Source organism: Alosa alosa, chromosome 7 (assembly GCF_017589495.1).
Source record: "Alosa alosa isolate M-15738 ecotype Scorff River chromosome 7, AALO_Geno_1.1, whole genome shotgun sequence".
Taxonomy (NCBI): Eukaryota; Metazoa; Chordata; class Actinopteri; order Clupeiformes; family Clupeidae; genus Alosa; species Alosa alosa.
This window is the reverse complement of record NC_063195.1, coordinates 27,520,000-27,541,996: the sequence shown is the minus strand read 5'-3', so window position 1 is coordinate 27,541,996 and position 21,997 is coordinate 27,520,000. Positions and strand designations below refer to the sequence as shown.

Here is a 21,997-nt window from a genome sequence, read left to right as displayed (position 1 = left end):
CTAGGTTTGCATCAAAACTACAAGGTAGGCTACATATTTCAGCCTAGTTGAGAACTCCTCTTTGAGTAATGGGCTTGCTTGGACCGGGGGCTAAGCATTGTGCGGTTGAATAAGTTCAACAAAGATGCCTGTGGGAATTTTTGTTCGCCATTGTCCAGCTCGGAGGTCCCGGCCTTTAAACCATAGTAAGGCTGAGGACACCATGCTCATACGCAGTAAAAACCCACAGGGGGTGTTGAATTGATTAGTCTCTCTGGCTTGTTGGACATTCCATACACCCCCATAAGCTGAACATGGATGTCTCCTCGGTTCTTACAACTAACGGTCAGAAGTCACTTCAAGGTTGAAGGGTCACGGCGAATGAAAAGAAGGGGCTTGGCTTCTCATGGGGTCTGCAGACCGGTGGGACAAAGCTTGGTCGCAGTTTTGAAAATTATTTGCTTAACATGTTGCCCGACTGCGTCTCACAAAGTTTTGCGTCAGCGAGTGATGCTGTGTGTAGATTGCGCACGATAGGAGAAAATGTGGACAAAATCAATTATATTTCACAAATCACATGCAGAATTATTGGTGCTTAATTGATAGGCGTTATGTGACGAACAATTTTAGATTTTAAGAAAAGAACGCTGGACCCTGCCCCCTTAATTTCAAATCAGGTCCTAGAGATTGGCATTTCATTAGAACTGTTCAGTAGCCTAGTAGAAAAACTGGACAGCCGACTCACGGTACAGAAATCCCTGGGTTCTAAAATGAGACAGGAGACAAGTTGATACATGGCATTTCTCACCGGAGTGTTGAGGTGTGCAATACGGTTTTTAGGACAGCTCGTCTGTGGGGCACTGCTCCTTTTGATGTCTTTACAATGTTTGTCCAGTTGCTTGGCGCATGGTGCCCCATCATAATAGCTTTCAGTCTCTCCACACACACAGAGGGGGTGGTGGTCAAGGGGTTTGTCTTTTCACTAGACACTTGGACTTTGTCTCTGTTGTTTCACAGGGACATTTTCGTCATCAATTCATTTTTGACTGATTGTCTGACGCCTCAACAGAAATTGGAGGCTTTTCTGTTGGAGCAATATTCTTCTATTGTGTGAACAGTGTTACTGCTGATATATATTTTTGCCCAACAGCATGCACAGTGGACTTTCACTGGGGAGCGACATTTGGAGTTATGGAAGTAACTGGTGACTGGTCACAGAAACTTTTCAAACACATTGCGTCCGTTTCTGTTAATTCAAACAGTTACGCGCGTTGCGCAAATCCGAGAGGAAGAAGACCGTGTATTTTCACTCTCTCTCTTTGTCTCCTCTTCCTCCTCGACACGTTTCCTCAGAATTCATTGTGTGCAAGATTGCCTGGACCCAAGTCTGAACATCCAGGTGTTTGTCCCAACAAGTTGAATGCCAACTTGTGGGTTGATGCACAAAGCACCTGCGAACGCGAATGTGAAGTTGACCAGGTAGGCAATTGTTGTGACTTTATACATCAGATTGCAGTTGCAACGAATATAACTTGTCATTGTCCAAAGTAGGCTACGTGTCCATTCAGTTTACTAATGAAAAGTCACATCATAATTGTAATATTAATAGTTCTAGAATACTTTGTAATTTTATATAATTTGTTCAGATAGCATATCACTGTTATCGTACACCAACAGAACATAAATGTATGCCTTTGGATAGCGGTTTCCAGTGGTGTAGATACAATTAAGACATGAGACGCCTTCATTAAACAACAGCATTTTTTCAATTTCGGTGAGCTGTTATGCATAACTGTGGACTTGCAATATCATGTACAGTTCATAACAGATCTTAAAAGAAATCTTCCTCAAGAGTCTGAGAAAACGTTGGCTTTGGCTAAGTATTCTGCAACATCCATTATTCTTCATTAAAATCAAATGCTGAAAATTATGTCAAATTAAATAATTGAATATGTGCATATAAAACATCTAATAAACTCTACATGAGGTTACCAGACTACAGTTATCAGAGACTATCACTCATGAATCATTTTTTATTTTGTATTTTAATGCAAAAGGCATATGTACATTTATTATCACCAAATACTATGGGGACATCTGACTGCATCAGTCTAATTTGTACTATTCTAAAGAAACTCAAGAGGTTTTTGACAGAAAACTGAGGGTTGAATTATTGATTAGACTTAGACAGTATCCCTGGATATCCCAGTGTGAAGGCCTACAGAAGCATGAAACTCAAAACTGAAAGCCAAAGCTTTATCTGAAAATGCTAAATGATTGAGTGACAATCGATTTCTAGAAATGGTTAAATTCCTACTTTCAAATCTCCAGAGGGATTTGCCATCTTACACCAGCCAAGAACCTCTCGGACATAGTCTCTAACCCAATTCTGTGTCTCACTCATGAACCTTTTCCTGGCCATTTCGTGTTCCTACAGGACTGTGCCGACTTTGAGAAGTGCTGCACAAACGTGTGTGGCCTGTATAGCTGCGTCGCCGCCCGCTTCGCAGACGGCTCCCCTGCCACGCCCGATGGCCAGCCCGGCGAGGTGTCGCAGAGCGGTGGGCAGGGCCCGGTCGCCACATGCCAAGGCTTCATCTGCAGCCAGCAGGGCTCCACCTGCGACATCTGGGAGGGCCAGCCCATCTGCAAGTGCCAGGACCGCTGTGAGAAGGAGCCCAGCTTCACGTGCGCGTCTGACGGCCTCACCTACTTCAACCGCTGCTACATGGACGCCGAGGCGTGCATCCGCGGCGTCAGCCTGACCGTGGTCACCTGCCGCTACCACCTGCCGGGGCCGCAGACCAGCCCGCTGCCCCAGGACACGACAGCGTTCCCGACCCCGACGGCGTACCTGGAGGACCAGCTGCCGCCGACGCTCTACAGCAACCCTAGCCACCAGTCGGTGTACGTGGGGGGGACGGTCAGCTTCCACTGCGACGTGATCGGCATGCCCCGGCCGGACGTCACCTGGGAGAAGCAGTCCGAGCGACGCGAGCGGATCGTCATGAGACCTGACCAGATGTACGGCAACGTGGTCATCACCAACATCGGCCAGCTGGTGGTCTACAACGCCCAAGTGTGGGACACGGGCATCTACACCTGCATCGCCCGCAACACCGTGGGCGTCCTGCGCGCCGACTACCCGCTGTCGGTCATCCGGCGGTCCGAGGACGACTTCCTGGACGACCCGGAGCTGAACATGCCCATGGGGAACCCGTTCTCGCCGGCCGACTGCCTGGCCGAGCTGGACCGGCGGGAGTGCGGCGAGCGCAATGTGGAGTGGTATTACGACGCCAAGCAGGCCACGTGCCTGACCTTCGCCCACGGGGGCTGCGAGGGCACCCGCAACCGCTTCGAGACCTACGAGGAGTGCCGCGCGTCGTGCCAGCGCGAGGGCATGGGCATCTGTCTGCTGCCCGCCGTCCAGGGCCCCTGCAAGTCCTGGGAGGCGCGCTGGGTGTACAACGCCATGATGAAGCAGTGCCAGGCGTTTGCGTACGGAGGTTGCCAGGGCAACGGCAACAGCTTCCGCACCAAGGGCGAGTGCGAGGCCAACTGCCCGCAGATAAAGAGCCGGCCCTGCAAAACGTGCCGGGTCAAGAGCAAGATGGTCCCGAGTTTCTGCCGCAGCGATTTCGCCATCGTGGGGAAACTGACCGAGCTGATCGAGGACCTGGACTCGGGAATCGCCCGCTTCAGCCTGGAGAAGGTGCTCCGGGACGAAAAGATGGGGCTGGCGTTCTTCAACACCCGACACCTGGAGGTGACGCTGACCAAGATGGACTGGTCGTGCCCGTGTCCGAACATCACGATGGATGACGGCACTCTGCTGGTCATGGGGGAAGTCCAGGACGGCATGGCGGTGATCCAGCCGGACAGTTACATCCGTTCCATCTCTGAGAGGCGGCTCAAAAAGATCCACGAGGTTCTCGAGAAGAAGACTTGTGAAATGCTCAGAAGATTCCAGGATTAGGACTTTCCAGAACTAGGACTTTCTCTGCATATTCACTTTAATTTAGCAGACATCTAATGAAGATACAAACAACTGCTTCTTGCGATGCCATGAAAGCCCTAACTTTGATGATAATTTCTCATATGCACAATATTATATAACAGTGCATTATTTCACTTCTATCCAGGGATCAAAAAAGGAGGCATGTGCAAGACTCAATAACACAAATGAATGTACTACGAAAACAAAACTGAAAGACTAAAATCAATTGACCTTCAATATACACTTTTGGACATATTTAACTTGATTTAACTCTCTTGATTTAATCTTTATGGGTAGTTCCAGCTAGAATACCCAAGACAGATGGACTGTGTTTATTTTTCATTGACAGAGAGTCAGGAAGGCTCACAAAGCAAGGAAGTTTATATAACATCATGCAAAATGTCTGACATCCAAATAGTGGAACATTACAAAGTGAAAAATGAATTTGTAGTAAACTAGGCAACTGAAATGTGTACAGTAAATATATCCATGCTAGTTAAGTGGTATTAATACGTACATGCATATCATCCTTGGAAAACTTAATGAATATTTCAGCCTTGCCCTCAAACTCCTCAACTATGTAATAAGCCTCACAATATTTACCGGTACTCTCATGGAGTCAAACTGTTTTGCACTTAGCTTATTTGATCTCTTTTTCAAGAGACAACAGTCCTGAGTGTATGTCAAACTAAAGGTAAACAATAACCAAGTTATTAAAAGTTCATTCTCATTTCTAGTAGTTTTCATAATGATTAGTAGTAAAATATTACACAAACGTATGCATCTTAATAAAAATATTATACAAAACGATGTGCTTTAGACAAAACTCATACATAATGGTAAGTTTTCTGTGTTGTTCAAGAGTGAAAAGAATGAGTGAGTGAATGAATAAAATATTGAGCGGATTTTTATTCAGTTTGGCAGACTTATTTACAAAGTGTCTTGTGAATTTAAAACTGTTGTCAAAAATACTGAACTATACTCGGCTTTCCTTACGAAACAGGAGGCACTTGTTATTTGCAGGCATATCCACCTAAAGAGAACAACAGAAACAGTCATACAGGTTGATACTATTTATATCAAATCATATACTGTATTTATCATTTAAAACAGTGAAAGTTTTTTTTTTTTTTTTTGGGGGGGGGGGGGGGGGGTTACCTTAAAATAACTTCCAACTTTTGACAGTACACCAGCTTATAATAGGGATAATACTATATGTACTGTAATTGCAGATGTGCATCAGGGGAATGCTGATTAATGTAATTTTCAACACACTGCGTACCCCCTTAGTGTAATTTTCCAAGGTGCAAGGTTCTATGAAAGTCTATCGGTTGTTGAATATTTACGACAAGGGATAAATACTAGTTCTCATTTTGTGATACTTTAACTCACCATCTTCTGAAGAAACAGCCCGTTTTCTTCTGCCAAGGAGTTGAGAAAAGACACGTCTCTCAGTCCCCACTCTGGATTCCTGTAACCCCAATAACAGCATCTCAGTTCAGTCAAGAATTAAAATCCTCACTCAGAGCTCAGAGTCCCCAGCCCTGCTCCTGTGGCTGCCCCTGTACTGCACGCTTTCCCTGTTTTCCCTGCTTGGCACACCTTACTGATGTGGGCAGTGGAACTCCTGATTAGCTGCACACACACCTCATTTAGCTAGCAAAGAAGGTTTTTAAATCACACAATGCACACGAGCAGGCAGAAGATACAGGAGGCAGGGGGACCGGACTGCCTCTTTTTATTAGTGTGAATTAAACCATTATTTGAGGCATATTATCAGTTAGCTTGTGTTAACCCAACTGAAACAGTTATATATATATATATATATATATATATATATATATATATATATATATATTTAAAGTATGCCATCTTATGTTTAACTAGATCTTACCTCTGTCTCAAGCTGAAATCAAAGTCAACATTGCTTTGCGGTGTGATGACTCCATTCACCGAGTAGGGCTAAAGGATCAATGGTCACAATTATACAAACATTAACACTTAAAAGTGATTTTAAGGAGTTACGGGAAAAAAATCTTATGAAGAAACTTCTTTTAGCCCTTGTAAGGTGTTTTCAATGTTTACTTAAAGAAAAAATATGCTATTTATTATTTCTCCTAACTCAAACTCATTGGCCTTGGCTAATTTTCTGTGAAGAACACATACAAAAACGTATTTTCAGTGGCTGCACATAGTACACCCCCCCTACACATAACTATCACCTTAACCTTACCAGGTACCTTAACTGTGTCCTCCTCCTAACTGGGCCTGCCATGTATGTGGGTGTCTGTGTGTGTGTCTGTGCGTCACTGTGTGTGTCTGTGCGTCTGTATGTGTATGTGTTTGAGTGTAGGTGTCTGTGTGCGGAAATGTTGTCTTTCTGCACCTGCTTCCCACACAAAGTTACAATTTTTTTACATTTTAATCACTTTAACCTGTTCTGATGAAGTTCTAAAAAATAAGCACCAATAATGATCAAAATCTTGTTTCTATTTTTTCACCTTTTTTATAATGGAATTTCCTACATATGCAACATATCTGAACATATGCAACACTGCTTATGTAAAAGTCCAAACACCATCATATCTGAACATATGCAACACTGCTTATGTAAAAGTCCAAACACCATCATATCTGAACATATGCAACACTGCTTATGTAAAAGTCCAAACACCATCATATCTGAACATATGCAACACTGCTTATGTAAAAGTCCAAACACCATCATATCTGAACATATGCAACACTGCTTATGTAAAAGTCCAAACACCATCATATCTGAAAATGTAAAAAAATGCAGCATATCGGGTAGGTTATGACTAGCAAACAGCTATGGCTGAAATGACAAAATGATTCAATTACACACCCCATACGTGAATAGCAGTCCTTGCGGTTTCAAGATTATTCCTGCCCCTTTAAACAAGCCCTGCATACAACCACACAAACAAACAAAGAAGAGTCATTGCACAGAAAAAATGTATATGTGGTTAACCATGAAAGGAAAATGGAAAGATAGTCCGCACACTAGAATTAGCTCCAAATTAATTACAAAAGTTTGATCACCGCATGTGACAACATGTTAACAGTATAAGGAACACAGTTGTAACACATTAGGACTGGTGAGCTCCTTACTTTTGTACAGGCCAGAGGCGATATGTGCATCATGTTGATGTTGACCACTATGTCCAAGGACTCGGGGTCGAAGCCTCCCCAGTTCTCCCATGACTGAGAGGCATCCAGCTGAATAGGAGACTTCACATTGTCAAGCTTCAGGTGGTTTCTGTAAGCCTGTATACTAAGGCGCACAAAGTACAGAAAGGCAACTTAATAATGTTGTGGTCAACGAAAGTGCAGAACTGAAAGCAGTTGAAATGTTCATATCTTTGGTTGGAAAAGCATGCACCTTACCCTGTTGGACAAAAAACATCAACAAAACCCAAAAATAATGACGTGACATACTTTTCCCTACAGTTTTCTTAAAATGTATTTATAACTTGATCAGGGATTAAAAATGTAAATTACAGCAACATGGCTGAAAATGGAACAAGTTGCATAAAATGCACAGGAGAATTGGGAAACTGTATTTTAATGCCAGCGACATTACATAATCCTACAATCCAAAGGATTTTACATTATTTGGTGTGCACACTGGCTAGCCTCTGTGCTTGAGTGTTGATGACACCCAACCAACAAAACATTACCTGAAAAAAGGTTACAGTCTGCACAAACCCTAGTATTTCACATGACCTGCAACAAGCCGAAGTCCATGTGCAGGAATCCTTAGCCAAACAACGTCAGAATGAACCTGCACTATAGCACTAACTTAATTAGGCTACATGAGGCATTTTCAGCATATCAAAAATGGGCTACTTTATGTGCAAATGTTTACAGATGCATTTGTGAGATATTCAGTACAACAGAGGTGATACATTGGTTTAGCATAGTGACTATGAACAAGTGCATGTCAAGAAACTAGAATAGACTGTGATCTGTAGCTGAGGCTATGATGATGTAGTAGGCCGAGAGCTTTGCTCACCTGGATACAGACTGCGCATCAATGTCGGAGGGCTGCCATGTAACATTCCTAAAAGCTTGAGCGAAATGCACAACATGTTGACCTGAACCTGACGAGATCTCCAACGCTTTAAGCGGACGACTGGTCTCGACGCAGTCCCTGAGGACCGATACAATGGGTTCTTTATTTCTCTCTGCTGCTGACGCACAAAGCATTTTGGGGCTACAAATGCGAGCCTCTAACCAAGGTATAAATCGGAAGAATATCAAGGAACCCAGGACCATATGATGTTGATTTGCCCCGCAGCAGCATGCATGCATAGGCTACACAAGAACACGAACGACGCTTCTGCTTCTGTGAGAATCACTCTAGCTTCCGCATCTGGGTTGCGTAACACAGACGCAGACCAATCAGATGATGATGACGAAATGGCTGTAGTCAAACAAAATTATCCAAATGACTTATCAGACAGAATAGACAGGGGTAAAATAAAGCCACTCAAATGATCTAGAAACCCAGGCAAATAAAAATACGGCAAAGTAAAGAACCTCATGGAACCTCAGTTACAGGACTTGGCACAGTGCATCACTACATTTTGAATGAAAAAAAAAAAAAATATATTGTGTAGGCCACATTGTGAGTTATTAAAATTATTACTTATCCGGTTATTAAAATTGTTCAACTTAAAATACTTTGTAATACTTTGCGTATGTGCTAGGCTTTACACTTTAGGCTTTGCAATCAGCTCTAACCTTTGAGCTTATGACCTTTTGCATTCAGTCTTCTGAATACTCTGGAAGCCTAGTGAGGTGCTTCACTCCACTAATACGATATTCAGATCTGGAATTCAGTAAATCAGGACTATATCAATGGGCATTTCAGCTGTGTCTCTAACATTCACCTTGTGAATTCAAACAGTGATACACATACATTTCCCAATATGCCATTAGGCTGCAGTGGGCCCATAACCAACCAACAAGTACTAAAACTAAAAACATACCCTGATAGAGGCCCCTAACTAACTGTTAAGAGACCTTTTGGTAACAGGATAGATGTGCTCTCCATGCAGAGGTAAAAAAAAGCTCTTTTGAAAATCACGTCAAGTCTCTTTTGACTGTCTAAAATTACTTTTTAATTTAATTTATTTCAGACAAGAATGAAACCATAGATAACAACTATACACATTTCACATTTATGAGATGTTCCAAGAATAATACATAATATCAATATGAGCATAGTGCAATTCGACATATTTTTCCATCCTGATGTAGTTCAGATGATGTATCTTCTTCAACCGATTTAAAATAAATCTCAGAATGAAAGTTGGTCAGAGAGCAGAAGACTCTTGAAGACACCATTGTGTCCACTATTAACTATTAGTACTGTAATCGAGTCACTTAAAAAGTCACTTTAAACATGTTTGCCAAAATCAATAAACATGGACACAGAAGAGACAGGATGGAAATGGGACGTCATGTCTGTCCTTGTGTTGGTGGTGCTGGTGGTGAGTTGGACTCTCAGAGCTCGTCCCTCTCCTCTCCCTCGCACAGGCATGCCTCCCGCTGGCCGTTCATGTAGGGCCTGCAGCCCAGCGTCCACACCGTGTTGAACAGTGTGTCTGCTACTGTCTCACATGCTGGAGAGAGAGAGAAGAGAGAAAGAGAGAGAGAGAGAGAGAGAGAGAGAGAGAGAGAGAAGAGAGAGAGAGAGAGAGAGAGAGAGAGAGAGAGAGGGGAGAGGGAGAGGAGAGAGAGAGAGAGAGAGAAGAGAGAGAGAGAGGGAGAGGGAGAGAGAGAGAGCAAGAGAGAGAGAGAAGAGAGAGAGAGAGAGGGAGAGAGAGAGAGAGAGAGAGAGAGAGGGGAGAGAGAGAGAGAGAGAGAGAGAGAGAGAGGGAGAGGGAGAGGGAGAGGGTGGCAGAGTGATGGTGGGGAATTAGAAACTCTATGAAGTACTTGATGTTTATGTGCTTTTTGAATAACCAACGTTATGAACCAAGTTGTGAAAGTGCTTCTTTTGACCATTTGAATTCAACATTTGTTATTCGAATGTGTGATAAAAAATAAGTGTTTGACTTAATTTGCATTTTCAGATAGTTACTGTAGGTGGGAAGATGCGATGACTCATCGCACTGCTACTGAATGCCTGTGATGTGCTCTGACATTTAAAGTAGCTCTGATCAGAAGCTCTGAAACAGATGAATCATCTGACAGGCAGGCTCAGGGGGTCACGTTGACATGGTTACACTCCCCACAAACTCCCATCCAAAAATGAGTTTGTTCAACGTGCTATAAATGTATTAAAAGTACATAATAATACATGCATCCATATATGTACATTTTATATGCTTACAATCCACAGGGAAAATGAGTTTGTTCACTCTACGGTGCTATTAAAAGTAGATAATAATACATGCATCCATGGATGTACATTTTATATGCTTACAATCCACAGGAAAACGTACACAAAGGTCAATGTTAAATGTCACTTAATAGTAGCCTACTGTACATGCACTTTCAGCTTTGTCACATTTTTTTGACAAAACAGCGACTTGCTCACCTTCAACCTTTGACATCAGTCCCAGACTTTTCTTGAGGTCGGTGCAGATGCTGTGAAGGCACCAGCGGAATTTGGAGTCGCAGCGGTACTTGTTAGAGCCACAGGTGGTGTAGCACAGGTCCAGCTGGTTACAGCACTTGGTTATAGCAGGAATCCCCAGGTCCACCTGCAGAAATTGATGAGAAAAGGATCTGCACATTAAAAAAATGCTGCTCTCTCAGTTGATAATAGTCTCTCTAGAACCTTTAGAACACCTTCAGTAAACACAACCCTCTGAGGATTCATTGAAAGTTAACTTTTTTCAGTTGCAAACAGGGATGTAGGCTAGTGGTAAAATAAGAAATGGGTGAACTATGAATTCTGTGATCATGGTGAGGTGGACTGCGTCATGCGGTATCGGATTTTTAAAAAAGGCATTTAGAACATGCTTGATAATAGTGGAGGTTATCCAATGTTAATAAAAATATCAGTGGCATTAAATTATTCCTAGAGTGTTGATGAGTGTACTTATTGTGAATGTGAATACAGTGTACTTTTTGAATGTTAAAAGTTGCAATTGGTGAATAAACTCTTTTGACAGGTGGATAAATTGGTGGAATAAACTAAACTTTTGACAGGTGGATAAAATTTCAGTTTCTAATAAGATGTCACAACCCACTCTCTAAAGAAACCTTGATAACATGAAAGAATTGACACCTTACTGTAGTCCCAGGAAGATAAGCTGCAGCCATCTGGTGGGGGGTGTTCGTAGTTAGGACGGGGCACTGGGGCCTTACCTGGGGGTCATCAATCACACAGGCATCACACATAAGCATCACACAGGCTACAAACACAAGCATCACACAAGCATCACACAGGCATCACACACAAGCATCACACACAGGCATCACACACAAGCATCACACACAAGCATCACACAAGCATCACACACAGGCATCACACAGGAGGACTACAGTCCTTTGCAGTGCACACAGTCTAAGACAGTCCAGTCATACAGTTCTGCTACAATAAGCAGTCATGCTTTCATTTGACCCTCAAACATCTGAGGCACAGGCTAGAACAGCATGTTTTTACCAACACAGAGATTACAGTGAGGCTGACTAGATTGGATTTGGGTTTTGTCGAAAATGATGTTAGATTGCTGTGCTGGCTATGTTGGCTTTGTGTGAAAAGAGTTTACCATCAAAGGTACCCAGGTTGGGTGAAATAAATAATCCTATCAAGATAAGAACTTCGAATGGATTTGCACAAGTGGCACTTTGATTAGGCACAAGTGGCACTTTGATTATTACTTTTGATTCCATATGATCACAGTGACTGGTGTAAATCAAATAACAATATATAACTTAGTATATCTTCTGTCCACCTCTTTCAACATATTTCCAGTGTAACCTGTGTATCTTTCTCTTTCACTTCCACACAAGAGCACTTCATTTACTTAGTTTAAAAAGTCAACTGCTGTTCATTGGAAGAACTGCTGATGAAAGATCACATTCTGTCATTGATAATGTGTCCCAACTTTGCTTTCACAGATCTCACATCACCTATAGTATCTCTTCCAGGTCAAAGTTCAATTCCCCTCCCTGACTTAGTCATTGGTAATGATAACAGCTATTATCAGTAGTATTACATTACTTATGGAATTTTAACAAAAAATAGCAAATTGTTTGAGTTAAACATTGCTGAAGTAGGCCTGCAGTTCACAGTAAATGTGTATGGTTGTGATTTGGTCATGGCAAAATGTAACATGGCAATCTTCAATCAAATATTGCTGAAATGTCCAAATGTGTGAGCATATCACTTGCTGCCTAAAATGTAATTACCTACATCCTCACAAATAACAGTAAAGCACATGTTTCAGCAAACCACCAATGGCCTCATTATATGCCTATTTTCAGGGAAATGTGTCAACTACAGTAGTTGTAATTTTGAGAAACGATACCTCACCAAATAGACACCAAACAACATAATTTATAATCATGGAGATATAACCAAGGGAATGGACACATTGTCCTAAAGATTTTCTCAGCACTAACTCACCATAGCGGCACTTGTGCTGGCACACTCCGTCGCGTCCGCCCAGAAACTCCAGCATGGAGTCGAAATAGCCGTTGACCGCTTGGAAGCTCCCCCTGAGCGAGTCCAGGCCCCAGTCCTCGTCCTCCTCCTCTCCCCCTTCTGTAACCACAGCTGCTGGCTGCGCCGGGGCGTCTGCGGCCCCCGGAACCTCCTCCTCCTGGGCCAGGGAGAGCCGCAGCGTCAGGCCCAGCAGGAGCAGCAGGAGCAGGGTGAAGGAGCTCTGACGTGCCATTACACACAAACTATAAAACAAGAACCGGGCAGAAAAGAAAAGAGAGGGGAACCTCGACTGACAGACTGACCGGTAAAGCTGAGGCGGGTGACAAATGCGAGAGAAACACAGACACGTGGAGTTACTCTCTCTTTCTGTCTGTCTCTCTCTCTTTCTGTCTCTCTTTCTGTCTCTCTCTCTCTCTCTCTTTCTCCTTCTGTCAGCACTGGAGTCTGAACTTTGAAACAGACAGCAGGACAGGCTCCACTCTGTGTGTCCGAAGTTCAGCTCCTATCTTGATTCTTTTTATCAGTCAGTCTCACTAGTTTTTTGATAGAAGTTTTAACATCGTTTTTAAATCCATTGTTTGTTTAGAGTGGTTTATAGGCTCGTTAGTGATAATGTTGTCATCACCTTTTCAATGATTTGTTTTGAAATATCTCACTTATTGTATGGCTCTTGTTAAAATACCTTTTGATCAGCTGTCACTGACTCTCTAGACAAAACAAACAAATAAATAAAACAACAAACTCAACAAAACATGCTTTTTATTGTTTTTAACCATTGACATGATTAAAATAATGTTTATGTTAATATAACACATTGTGTTTTTATTTCCTCTGGCTCTTTGTCCTTCTCACTTCATTGTATTATTTTCAAAATGTCAGAAACCCTAGATTTCAGCGATGTCTTTCAGGCACCGCTTGCTCTGAGATCTCTCTTCTCTCTTCTTTCTCTTTTCTCTTCTTTCTCTTCTCTCTTCTCTCTCTTCATTCTTCCTTTCCTCTCTGTCCATCAAAGTCAAAGTCAAAGTCAAAGTCTGCTTTATTGTCAATTTCTTCACATGTTCCAGACATACAAAGAGATTGAAATTACGTTTCTCACTATCCCACGGTGAAGACAAGACATATTTTACCAATTTAAGTCCACAGACAAACATAACATTCAAGTAAACAAAAAAGTAAGTAAATAAGTAAATAAGAGGGCACATATAATAATGAATTGCCATGTTGTTGTCCTGGGCCACGGTGAAGACAAGACATATTTTACCAATTTAAGTCCACAGACAAACATAACATTCAAGTAAACAAAAAAGTAAGTAAATAAGTAAATAAGAGGGCACATATAATAATGAATTGTCCATGTTGTTCCAGTGATGCAAGTCTGACTAGAGAGGGAAGGGAGGGAGCTCAGGCGACCCCAATCTCCTCATCACCTGTCTGTCAGCCTTGTCATGTTCTTCTTCTGTCATCTAAATACTCTTTAGGTACTTCTCCTTCTCCAGGATTCTTGACTCAGCTCTCAATCTCTCCTTCTCTCTCCACCTCTCCTTCTCTCTCCACCTCTCCTTCTCTTTCAACCTCTCCTTCTCTCTCCACCTCTCCTTCTCTCTACACTTCTCCTTCTCTCTCAGATACGGTACTTCCCCCTCTGTTCCATATCGATCTTCTTATTTTCTGCCTCCTCTATTGTCTTCACGTACTTGTCCCCTTCCCCTTGGGGCCTAGCAGTCTGTGTGGTTTATATCCAAACCTCCTTCACTCCTTCCTCCATGCCGTGTCAGCTTTTCCCCATGTCTTTGTCTGCGCTCCTCCATATTGGTTCATCTTGGTGAACCTTTGATGCGTTTTCTTCGGTCATTTCTTCTTCATCTGCATTTCAAAAGCATATCCAGGTCATCATCAGCCCTCAGCTGCTTTTTCATCTGTTGCTCCACTTGCTTTCAGAGGCTTTCTCTTTCTTCGCAGATTCTCTCTCTCTCTCCTTCTCTCTTCATCTCTCTCTCTCTCTCTTCATCTCTATTTCCGACATATCTCAGATCTGTCAGTGCGTGTTATATCTCTTCGCCTGGATGTGCTTTGCTCCCACACACTCTTTTTTCGTCGTCATAAGCATATGTTTTCAGATCTCCCTGATTCCTTGCGGCTTTCATCCCCTCCGCCGAATTGTTGTTCTCTCTTTCTGTCCGTCTGTATGATCCTCTGACTCTCTCCAGTCTTCTCTTCAGTCAGCCTAAAATCTTGCATGCATGCATCTCATCTTGTCCTCCTTCCTCCATCTTGTCCTCCTTCCTCCATTTTGTCCTCCTTCCTCCATCTTGTCCTCCTTCCTCCATCTTGTCCTCCTTCCTCCATTTTGTCCTCCTTCCTCCATCTTGTCCTCCTTCCTCCATTTTGTCCTCCTTCCTCCATTTTGTCCGTTCTCCACCCGTCTCCTTTTCTTCCTTTTCTTTACCCCTCTGCTCCCCCTCTTCACAAGCTCTCTTCATTCAGGCTCCATTTCATCATGAGTTACCTCCAACTTCTTCCCCTTTTTCATATACTCCTCTCTCATATTTCCTCTAGTCCTTCCCTTTGTTGCGTATATAGGGACTACTTTGCAAGTCTGGTTCAGGATCCTTATGAGTTCCCTCTCGCTCTACTCCTCTTTACCCCCCCACCCCCCCACCTACCTCATCCTTTTTAAGCTACAGTGCAGAGATCCTTTTGAAGCTCCAGCACTCTCTTTCTTATTATATTACAGACCTGGAGAGAGGGAGAAGTTCTGACCCCATTCATTTCACTGCCCGATGCTAAGCAAGGGACCGGTTGAGGCTACCTACAGCAAAAAGTATACTCAGTCAGGCGCCCGGGAACCTATTTTTGAATAGGGGTGCTGAATAACAAAAATAATGGATGTCCAACGATTTCTCCCCTCCTGGACATGTTTCGGATTTTGACTGCTAAATATGTCATTTTAGTGCGGTGTGCGGGTGATAGAGAGAAGTTTTAGAAAAGTCCTGGGCAGCCACAAATTCCAATGTTCCGCGACAGCAAGCCACCTCGCCCACCCTAACCCCACAGAAGCGCACTTGACATCATTAGGCTATTTCAGTATAGCTAAGGAAAATTACTTTTCTGATCATCAAAACCACACCAGATATGTTTGGCTTTAAATATAGGCTAATAGTCAGTCTGCAATGATCTCGCAAATAATTTCTGAATAGCCTACCCAGCTAACAATTTATGGTTCCCAGAACGTTCTGGGAACCATAGTTTTTGGTTTCGGAAACGTTAGTTTTTGGTTCCCAAACGTTCCCCGAAGGTTAGTTTTTGAGTAAGTTTTGGTTCCCATGGAAAGTTTGCTGAATGTTCCGGGAACGTTAGTTCTTGGTTATATAAAACGTTCCATGAACGTTCCCCTAACGTTATCTAAAGGTTGCAGCCTTTAGAGAACCTTCCCCTAACGTTCCGTTGCAACCTTCATAAACCTTCCCCTAACGTTCCCTAACCGTTGCAACCTTTAGGGAACGTTCCCATAACGTTCCCTAAACGTTGCAGCATTTAGGGAACGTTCCCTTCCCTAAACATTGCAACCTTTAGGGAACCTAAATCGCATAGAATATGTAGACCTATATCAACCGTAGATCGCCATCACATAGGCCTATATAGGCCTAGCTGAATTCCCATACAGAAAAATAATATATTCACATATATGCAGCTTGAACATATTCCAGTATAAGCACATCTATGTTAAACAAATATATTTACATCTATGTTAAAGGAGAACTTGGCAACTATTTCAACGTAATAAACCCGTTTAGAAATCATTTGGATGGTTAAATGACCTGTTCCGGTGAAAATGGTGACTTTTCCCGCTGCCCCTAGCGTCCCCAGGCGGAAAACCAACCTTGCAACATTGAGACTACCGTCCTGGAAAGAGAAGTGAGAAACAAGAAACTCGTTTTAAATCATGTTTCTTACCTTGTAACATCCACATTGTCTGCCGAACTTATGCTAACCGTTTTGCTAGCTTGTAAACAAATCCATGTGCTTTATCCTTACCTTTTCCCACAGTTTTGAAATAGCATAATGCACAATTTCTCCAGCAGAGGGGGAAATCCTGCCAAGTTTCCCTTTAAATACATATATTTACATGTATGTATCAATATATTTCAAAATATAAGTAAATATTCAATATTGGCCACTTTCTTATATTTTATGCATATAATTAAATATATTTAAATATATGACACTAAGAAGCATGATCACATGACCCTTGATGAAGATTCTGATCACATGATCTATATATTCCAGACATATATTTCTCTAATATAGTTCATATTCTACTATGGTTTAATATTTTCCGCATTAGTCAATAAATATTTCACTATTGTGTTCACTTAAAATCAACCATAGTATCAGTATAAAGAGGAAGAAACACACAACACTTCTGTTATCTTTTATTCTATTTTATTGAAAATCTTTGTTTTTGTTATGGAACCTCAATTCTGCCACTTTGGCATTTATTGCCTGGTCCAGCAATCTGGAGTGAGTGTCTGGCCAAGGAACTGCTTCAGGGTGGCCTCTGAATAAGACAGAACATATACACAAAAAGAACATGCAAAATATTAGTGACACAAATACAGATGCTTAAGTGCAGAAACACTGTTGTATTATCACGATAATTGGAGATAAATACAAAGTGAGTTGGAGAGAAAGACATACAAATAAAATAAACTCACCAATTATCGTCTTAGTCCTCTCAGGGTCCAGGGATTCCCTCTAAGTGCCTCCTAAAAAATAGCACAATCAATTAGTACCTCAAATAGTTACAGTTTACTAACACAGGAAAGATATGTGATGGTAAGGCGAAAATGTGAAGCAATCCACACAGACAGCCTAACACTTTTAAATGAGACAACACAACTAATATATCATATACACAGAAGAGAGAAGCACACAGATACACACTGAAAGGAAAAGTTAGTTTCATCCTCAAATTTTTACTAAACTTGTACAACCATTAAGCTGCTATTTCATTAAAGTTAAACATGTAAATTTTAATGTAATACTTCACATCTGTATGAAAACACTCCTTTATCGTCATACAAACCTTGTTGAATAAAAGCCTTCAGACTCACAACTTCCTCTTGGAGAGCCATTATCGCCACCTCTTCTTTAGGTGGTTGTCAGTTCTGGATTATCTCCCACAGCTCACACTCATAGAGGGCTCTACCAGCCTTCTCTGAAACCTGCAAGTGAACAGAATATGCAGCATGAATGAGAGTGGCGTTGGTAAAGGGTATACTCACGTAATATGTAATGTCCTGGGATATTCCCACTCATGAAGTGTCTCCCATCTGAGACTGCTATCTGAGACTGTAGGGAAGCTGTACCAACTATCATAGAAAGATATAGTTGGAAAGGTATATTTTCAGTTCACTTTGTGTCCCCAGTAGCTTGAAGCTAATTTCTTGTCATTCAAAAGATCAAAACTACTCAAACAAATGTATAAATTCTCAGAAACAAAGGGTTATGTTCTACATTCGAAAATAGACCTTTAACAAAAAAGTTATTCCTAAGTAAACATTAATTTTTATTACCTTTGGTCTATGTGATGATGAAGCATCAACATCAACATTTGTCAGTGAAGCATACTACGGGTAGGGCTTGGGTCGTCTTGGTCTCAGGTCTTCTGGTCCATCCTCCGGTGTCCTTGATGTAGCTTTCGAGTGTTGCCTCCCTCTCTAAAATGTAAAAAAAAAAAAAAGGGTTTCAGTGTTCAAATATACTACATGACCATACATGGTCCTTTTCAATACAATTAAACTTTTACATTTCCATAATGTCATAGTGTGAATAGTGTGAATAGTTTTGCAAGAATGTCAGTGCACAAAGCATGACAAAGTAGTTTGATAGTGCACAAAAACAAAACACATTACTTGCAATACAATTTCCATGAAATTAAGCACAGTACTTGTGTCTTCAATTTCTACACGTCCACTCTAATACTCTCCAGCACATACCACATTACATCCTATCTTAAAAAAAAGCTAATGTTAGCTCTAAGTCAGGGGTCTCCAACCTTTTTGGGAATGAGGGCTACCTGAAGACCCAAAATCATATGGAGGGCTACTCATTTGAAACAAACAGACCCTCACCCCTTTTTTGCAAGGGTAGTCCTCCTAAATAATAGGCCTATGTGATTTTTACTTTTAAATTATCAATATTGTGTAGACCTATATAAGTCTTTATATAAGCACCTGTATTTTCATCTGATTCTTCCATACTTTAATATCAATATGCAACACTACCAACATTTTTGTTTAGTTTGTTCATTCCAAAGTTTGCATAGGGAATCTAATCTTAATTTTGTAACAAAAAACTATATTTTTGTGCAATTATTAATTTGGGTTACAACTTGTACCCAATTTATACCCAACCACGCTAGGGTTCTTACAGTAACTGACTCACGTTCACGTTGATCTCTATAACTGTTCATTTTTAGTAGCCTATATTCAAACCTATCCATAACCATTTTTTGTTATTTGACTCATCATTTCACATACAAAAATATGAATTAGAAAATGTAATTTCGAGGAAATTACCAGTGCATGAAAATATAAATATACTGTATATTAACATAAAATGCAAAACAAACTTTTATTTGGAAACAGTTGGCAGGAGTCATAGTTGATAACAACTGACAGTTGAAATGTCTAAACAGTTAAATAGTTGAGTAGTTTAAATAGTTAAATTATTTAATAGTGAATTATTGTAGTGAGGACATTTATTTTGAAACAGTTGTGGGCAGAGGAAATAGGAACAGAATCTGTAGTCTTAATAGAGCTAGATTGTATGCTTAAAGCCTGAGGCAGAGTATATAGTTTAAAAGTTGAATTTAGATAGTGTAATGGATGTTGATAGACAGAAAGTTGAATGGATGTTGATAGGCAGATTGTTTAATGGATGTTGGTGGATAGTTTAATGGGTGGATGAGTGAATGGTTTGAAGAGGATGAATGGATAGAAAGTTGGATGGAATGTGACTTATATCCTTGTAGAATGGAGAGACACAGAGATTGTTGGCCTAGTTAAGCAGAAGCAGTTGATACAGGTGCAATCAGTTTAACTGGCCCTTTGACGGGTCCTATTGAGCAGCTGGAAGTTGATACAGGTGCAAATCAAGTTAATTAGTCCATTGTGATGTCATAGTGCTAATACAAAGTCTATGGGGAAAAATAAGCTTGTTTTTTATTAATATCTCAAAAAGTATAACGTTTACAAAAGTGAAAAATACATTCCCCACATGTCCTTTTCAAGACCTACGTTACAAAGTTTGAACAAAGTTTCTACGTTAAACGGTTAAAGCTGAATTAGATGCAGAAATTTGGTGGGAAGAATAAGAAGAAGAAGAAGAAGAAGAAGAAGAAGAAGAAGAAGAAGAAGACTACGGATAACAGAATAGTGCATTTTCATGCACTGTAATAATGTCAGACAGCGAATTAGTAAACATGTATATAATATTTTTTAAAAATCTATCTCCTGCCAGCAGGGGGTGCTGCAGCACCCTCAGCACCCCCCTTCCCACGCCCTTGTACTCAGTGCAGTTCAGGTCAACATGTGGTGATGCTGTGATCCAAATTAGAATATCATGGAAAAGTTCATTTTTGCCCTCTAATTTATTTCAAAAAGTGAAACTTTTATGCAATCTAGATTCATTACACATTCAGTGAAACATTTCAAGCCTTTTTTCTTTTAATCTTATTATCTAATCTAATTTAAGACTATTCTAATCTTGATGATTACAGTTTACAGCTCATGGAAATCCAGAATCTTAAAACATTACAATAAAGAATTTATAATACAGAAATGACAATCTGAGATGAGCTCTAATCAAGTCAAAACACAGGCAATGGTTTCCAGAGCCTTAATCTCTCAGTCTGTGAAGGGCAATGGATTTTCCATGATTTCATTTTTTTAGATGCACCTGCTTTTGGGTCAATGATGTGACATTGCACATTATCAAGTGATGCAACCAGGTACGAATACCCAGACATAGTGAATTAAAGTGAACAAATGGTTGAAAAATGTGTTGTAGGCTACCTAATTATTCTATTAAACAATATACTTTTTAAATTTGTGAATAAGTATTTATTCACCTTTTAATAAAGTATTAAAATGTGAATACATGAAGTACACAATAAAGCATTCATTTAAGTTACTTTTAATACCAAGTTCAACTACAAAATAATAATGTTAAGCACTGTAGTAAGCACTGAAGTATGTTTTGTTTTTTGGACCTGACATTTTTTGGGTGGTGAAATTGCAAATGCAGTCTAAAAATGTATTAAAACACCTGTAAATGTTGCTTAACCTTCTAACACTGTTCTGGTCAAAAATGACCGATTTACACATTCCCTGTAGGGCCTACCATATGGCATTTTTCATCAGATTGCCTCAAGACCTTATGATATCCTTCACAAAAGGCACTTGAACACATGAAATTCATTGTGACTAATTTCTTTGAATTTTGAGTGATTTATTCAACTTGGTCCCACTTTTTTTACAGTCAAAAATGACCGCCACAGGAAATGAATGCGAAAGAGTATAATTTTCATCAGGGAGATGAAAGACATCTCCATATACACACTCCTACAACTTTCCTGTGCTTGTGTGCCCATTCTACACTGAATCATACTTTCCACAAGAAAGCTTAGAGTAAATTATGGGAGCCCAGTGTTTTCTTGAACTAATGTACTTCTCCCCCAATGTGAACCACACCTGCCAAACAAATCAATCTTGTGTAAATTATAGGAACCCATGTGAGCAAATATATTGCCTATACTTGTAAGTAAACTGGCAAATGTATTGTCTGCATTTGTTAGAAACAGAGTTATGTAATACTTATTTTTTAATTATGCTGGCATGAGTCTGTTTCTTTCCACACTTGCAACTGCTTGTACACTTTATGTGTGCCTCCTAATTTATTATTTCATTCTACTTTCTTTTTACTTTTAACCCTGCCTGCCTCCCTTCTTTACCCTACAATGTTCAGTGCTTTGAGTACATGATAAAGCGCTCTACAAATAAAATGCTAATTGAAGTGTGCTCAAAGTAAGAACTGTATGAGGGACACTTAGGTCAGGTTGAACCCTGTATGAGGGCCCCTATGGAAAGATGATGCATTAGTGAGGCACCCTACCCTGGATATCCAGAGTTCTCGCGAGAGCACAATGGAATTGTCTCTGCGCAATGATGCAGGTTACTTTTACCCCAACATTCCAGGAAACCTGCTAAACTGATGAAAACAGCGCTGCAACGTTGGAGGACAGTACACATTGGTCGTAGTGTTATCCAATTGCGTGCAGTGTGATTTTTAAATGCATGCTTGTTGCC

At 40.9% G+C, this 21,997-nt stretch overlaps 3 protein-coding genes and 1 long non-coding RNA gene across 4 annotated transcripts; 1 reads left to right on the top strand and 3 right to left on the bottom strand.

Moving 5' to 3' along the window:
* The first annotated feature begins 1,170 nt into the window (after positions 1 to 1,170).
* Positions 1,171 to 4,046, top strand: wfikkn1 (WAP, follistatin/kazal, immunoglobulin, kunitz and netrin domain containing 1). The gene is made up of 3 exons (XM_048249032.1): positions 1,171 to 1,176; positions 1,333 to 1,458; positions 2,417 to 4,046. Exons 1-3 carry the CDS (start codon positions 1,171 to 1,173, stop codon positions 3,953 to 3,955), a joined length of 1,671 nt encoding a protein of 556 aa, XP_048104989.1. The 3' UTR covers positions 3,956 to 4,046.
* A 293-nt stretch (positions 4,047 to 4,339) lies between these two features.
* mettl26 (methyltransferase like 26) lies at positions 4,340 to 8,383 on the bottom strand. Its single transcript, XM_048248373.1, has 6 exons — positions 8,013 to 8,383; positions 7,109 to 7,271; positions 6,843 to 6,902; positions 5,871 to 5,938; positions 5,369 to 5,447; positions 4,340 to 5,009 (listed from the first exon to the last, which is right to left on the bottom strand). The coding sequence occupies exons 1-6, from the start codon at positions 8,309 to 8,311 to the stop codon at positions 4,953 to 4,955; spliced, it is 726 nt and encodes a 241-aa protein (XP_048104330.1). The 5' UTR covers positions 8,312 to 8,383; the 3' UTR covers positions 4,340 to 4,952.
* A 788-nt stretch (positions 8,384 to 9,171) lies between these two features.
* Positions 9,172 to 13,033, bottom strand: LOC125297912 (group XIIB secretory phospholipase A2-like protein). Its single transcript, XM_048248473.1, has 4 exons — positions 12,588 to 13,033; positions 11,244 to 11,323; positions 10,548 to 10,713; positions 9,172 to 9,627 (listed from the first exon to the last, which is right to left on the bottom strand). The coding sequence occupies exons 1-4, from the start codon at positions 12,856 to 12,858 to the stop codon at positions 9,509 to 9,511; spliced, it is 636 nt and encodes a 211-aa protein (XP_048104430.1). The 5' UTR covers positions 12,859 to 13,033; the 3' UTR covers positions 9,172 to 9,508.
* A 4,308-nt stretch (positions 13,034 to 17,341) lies between these two features.
* On the bottom strand, positions 17,342 to 18,331 carry LOC125297072. The gene is made up of 3 exons (XR_007193936.1): positions 18,203 to 18,331; positions 17,713 to 17,851; positions 17,342 to 17,392 (listed from the first exon to the last, which is right to left on the bottom strand). It is a non-coding gene; the product is annotated as an uncharacterized LOC125297072 (long non-coding RNA).
* Between the last annotated feature and the right edge of the window lie 3,666 nt (positions 18,332 to 21,997).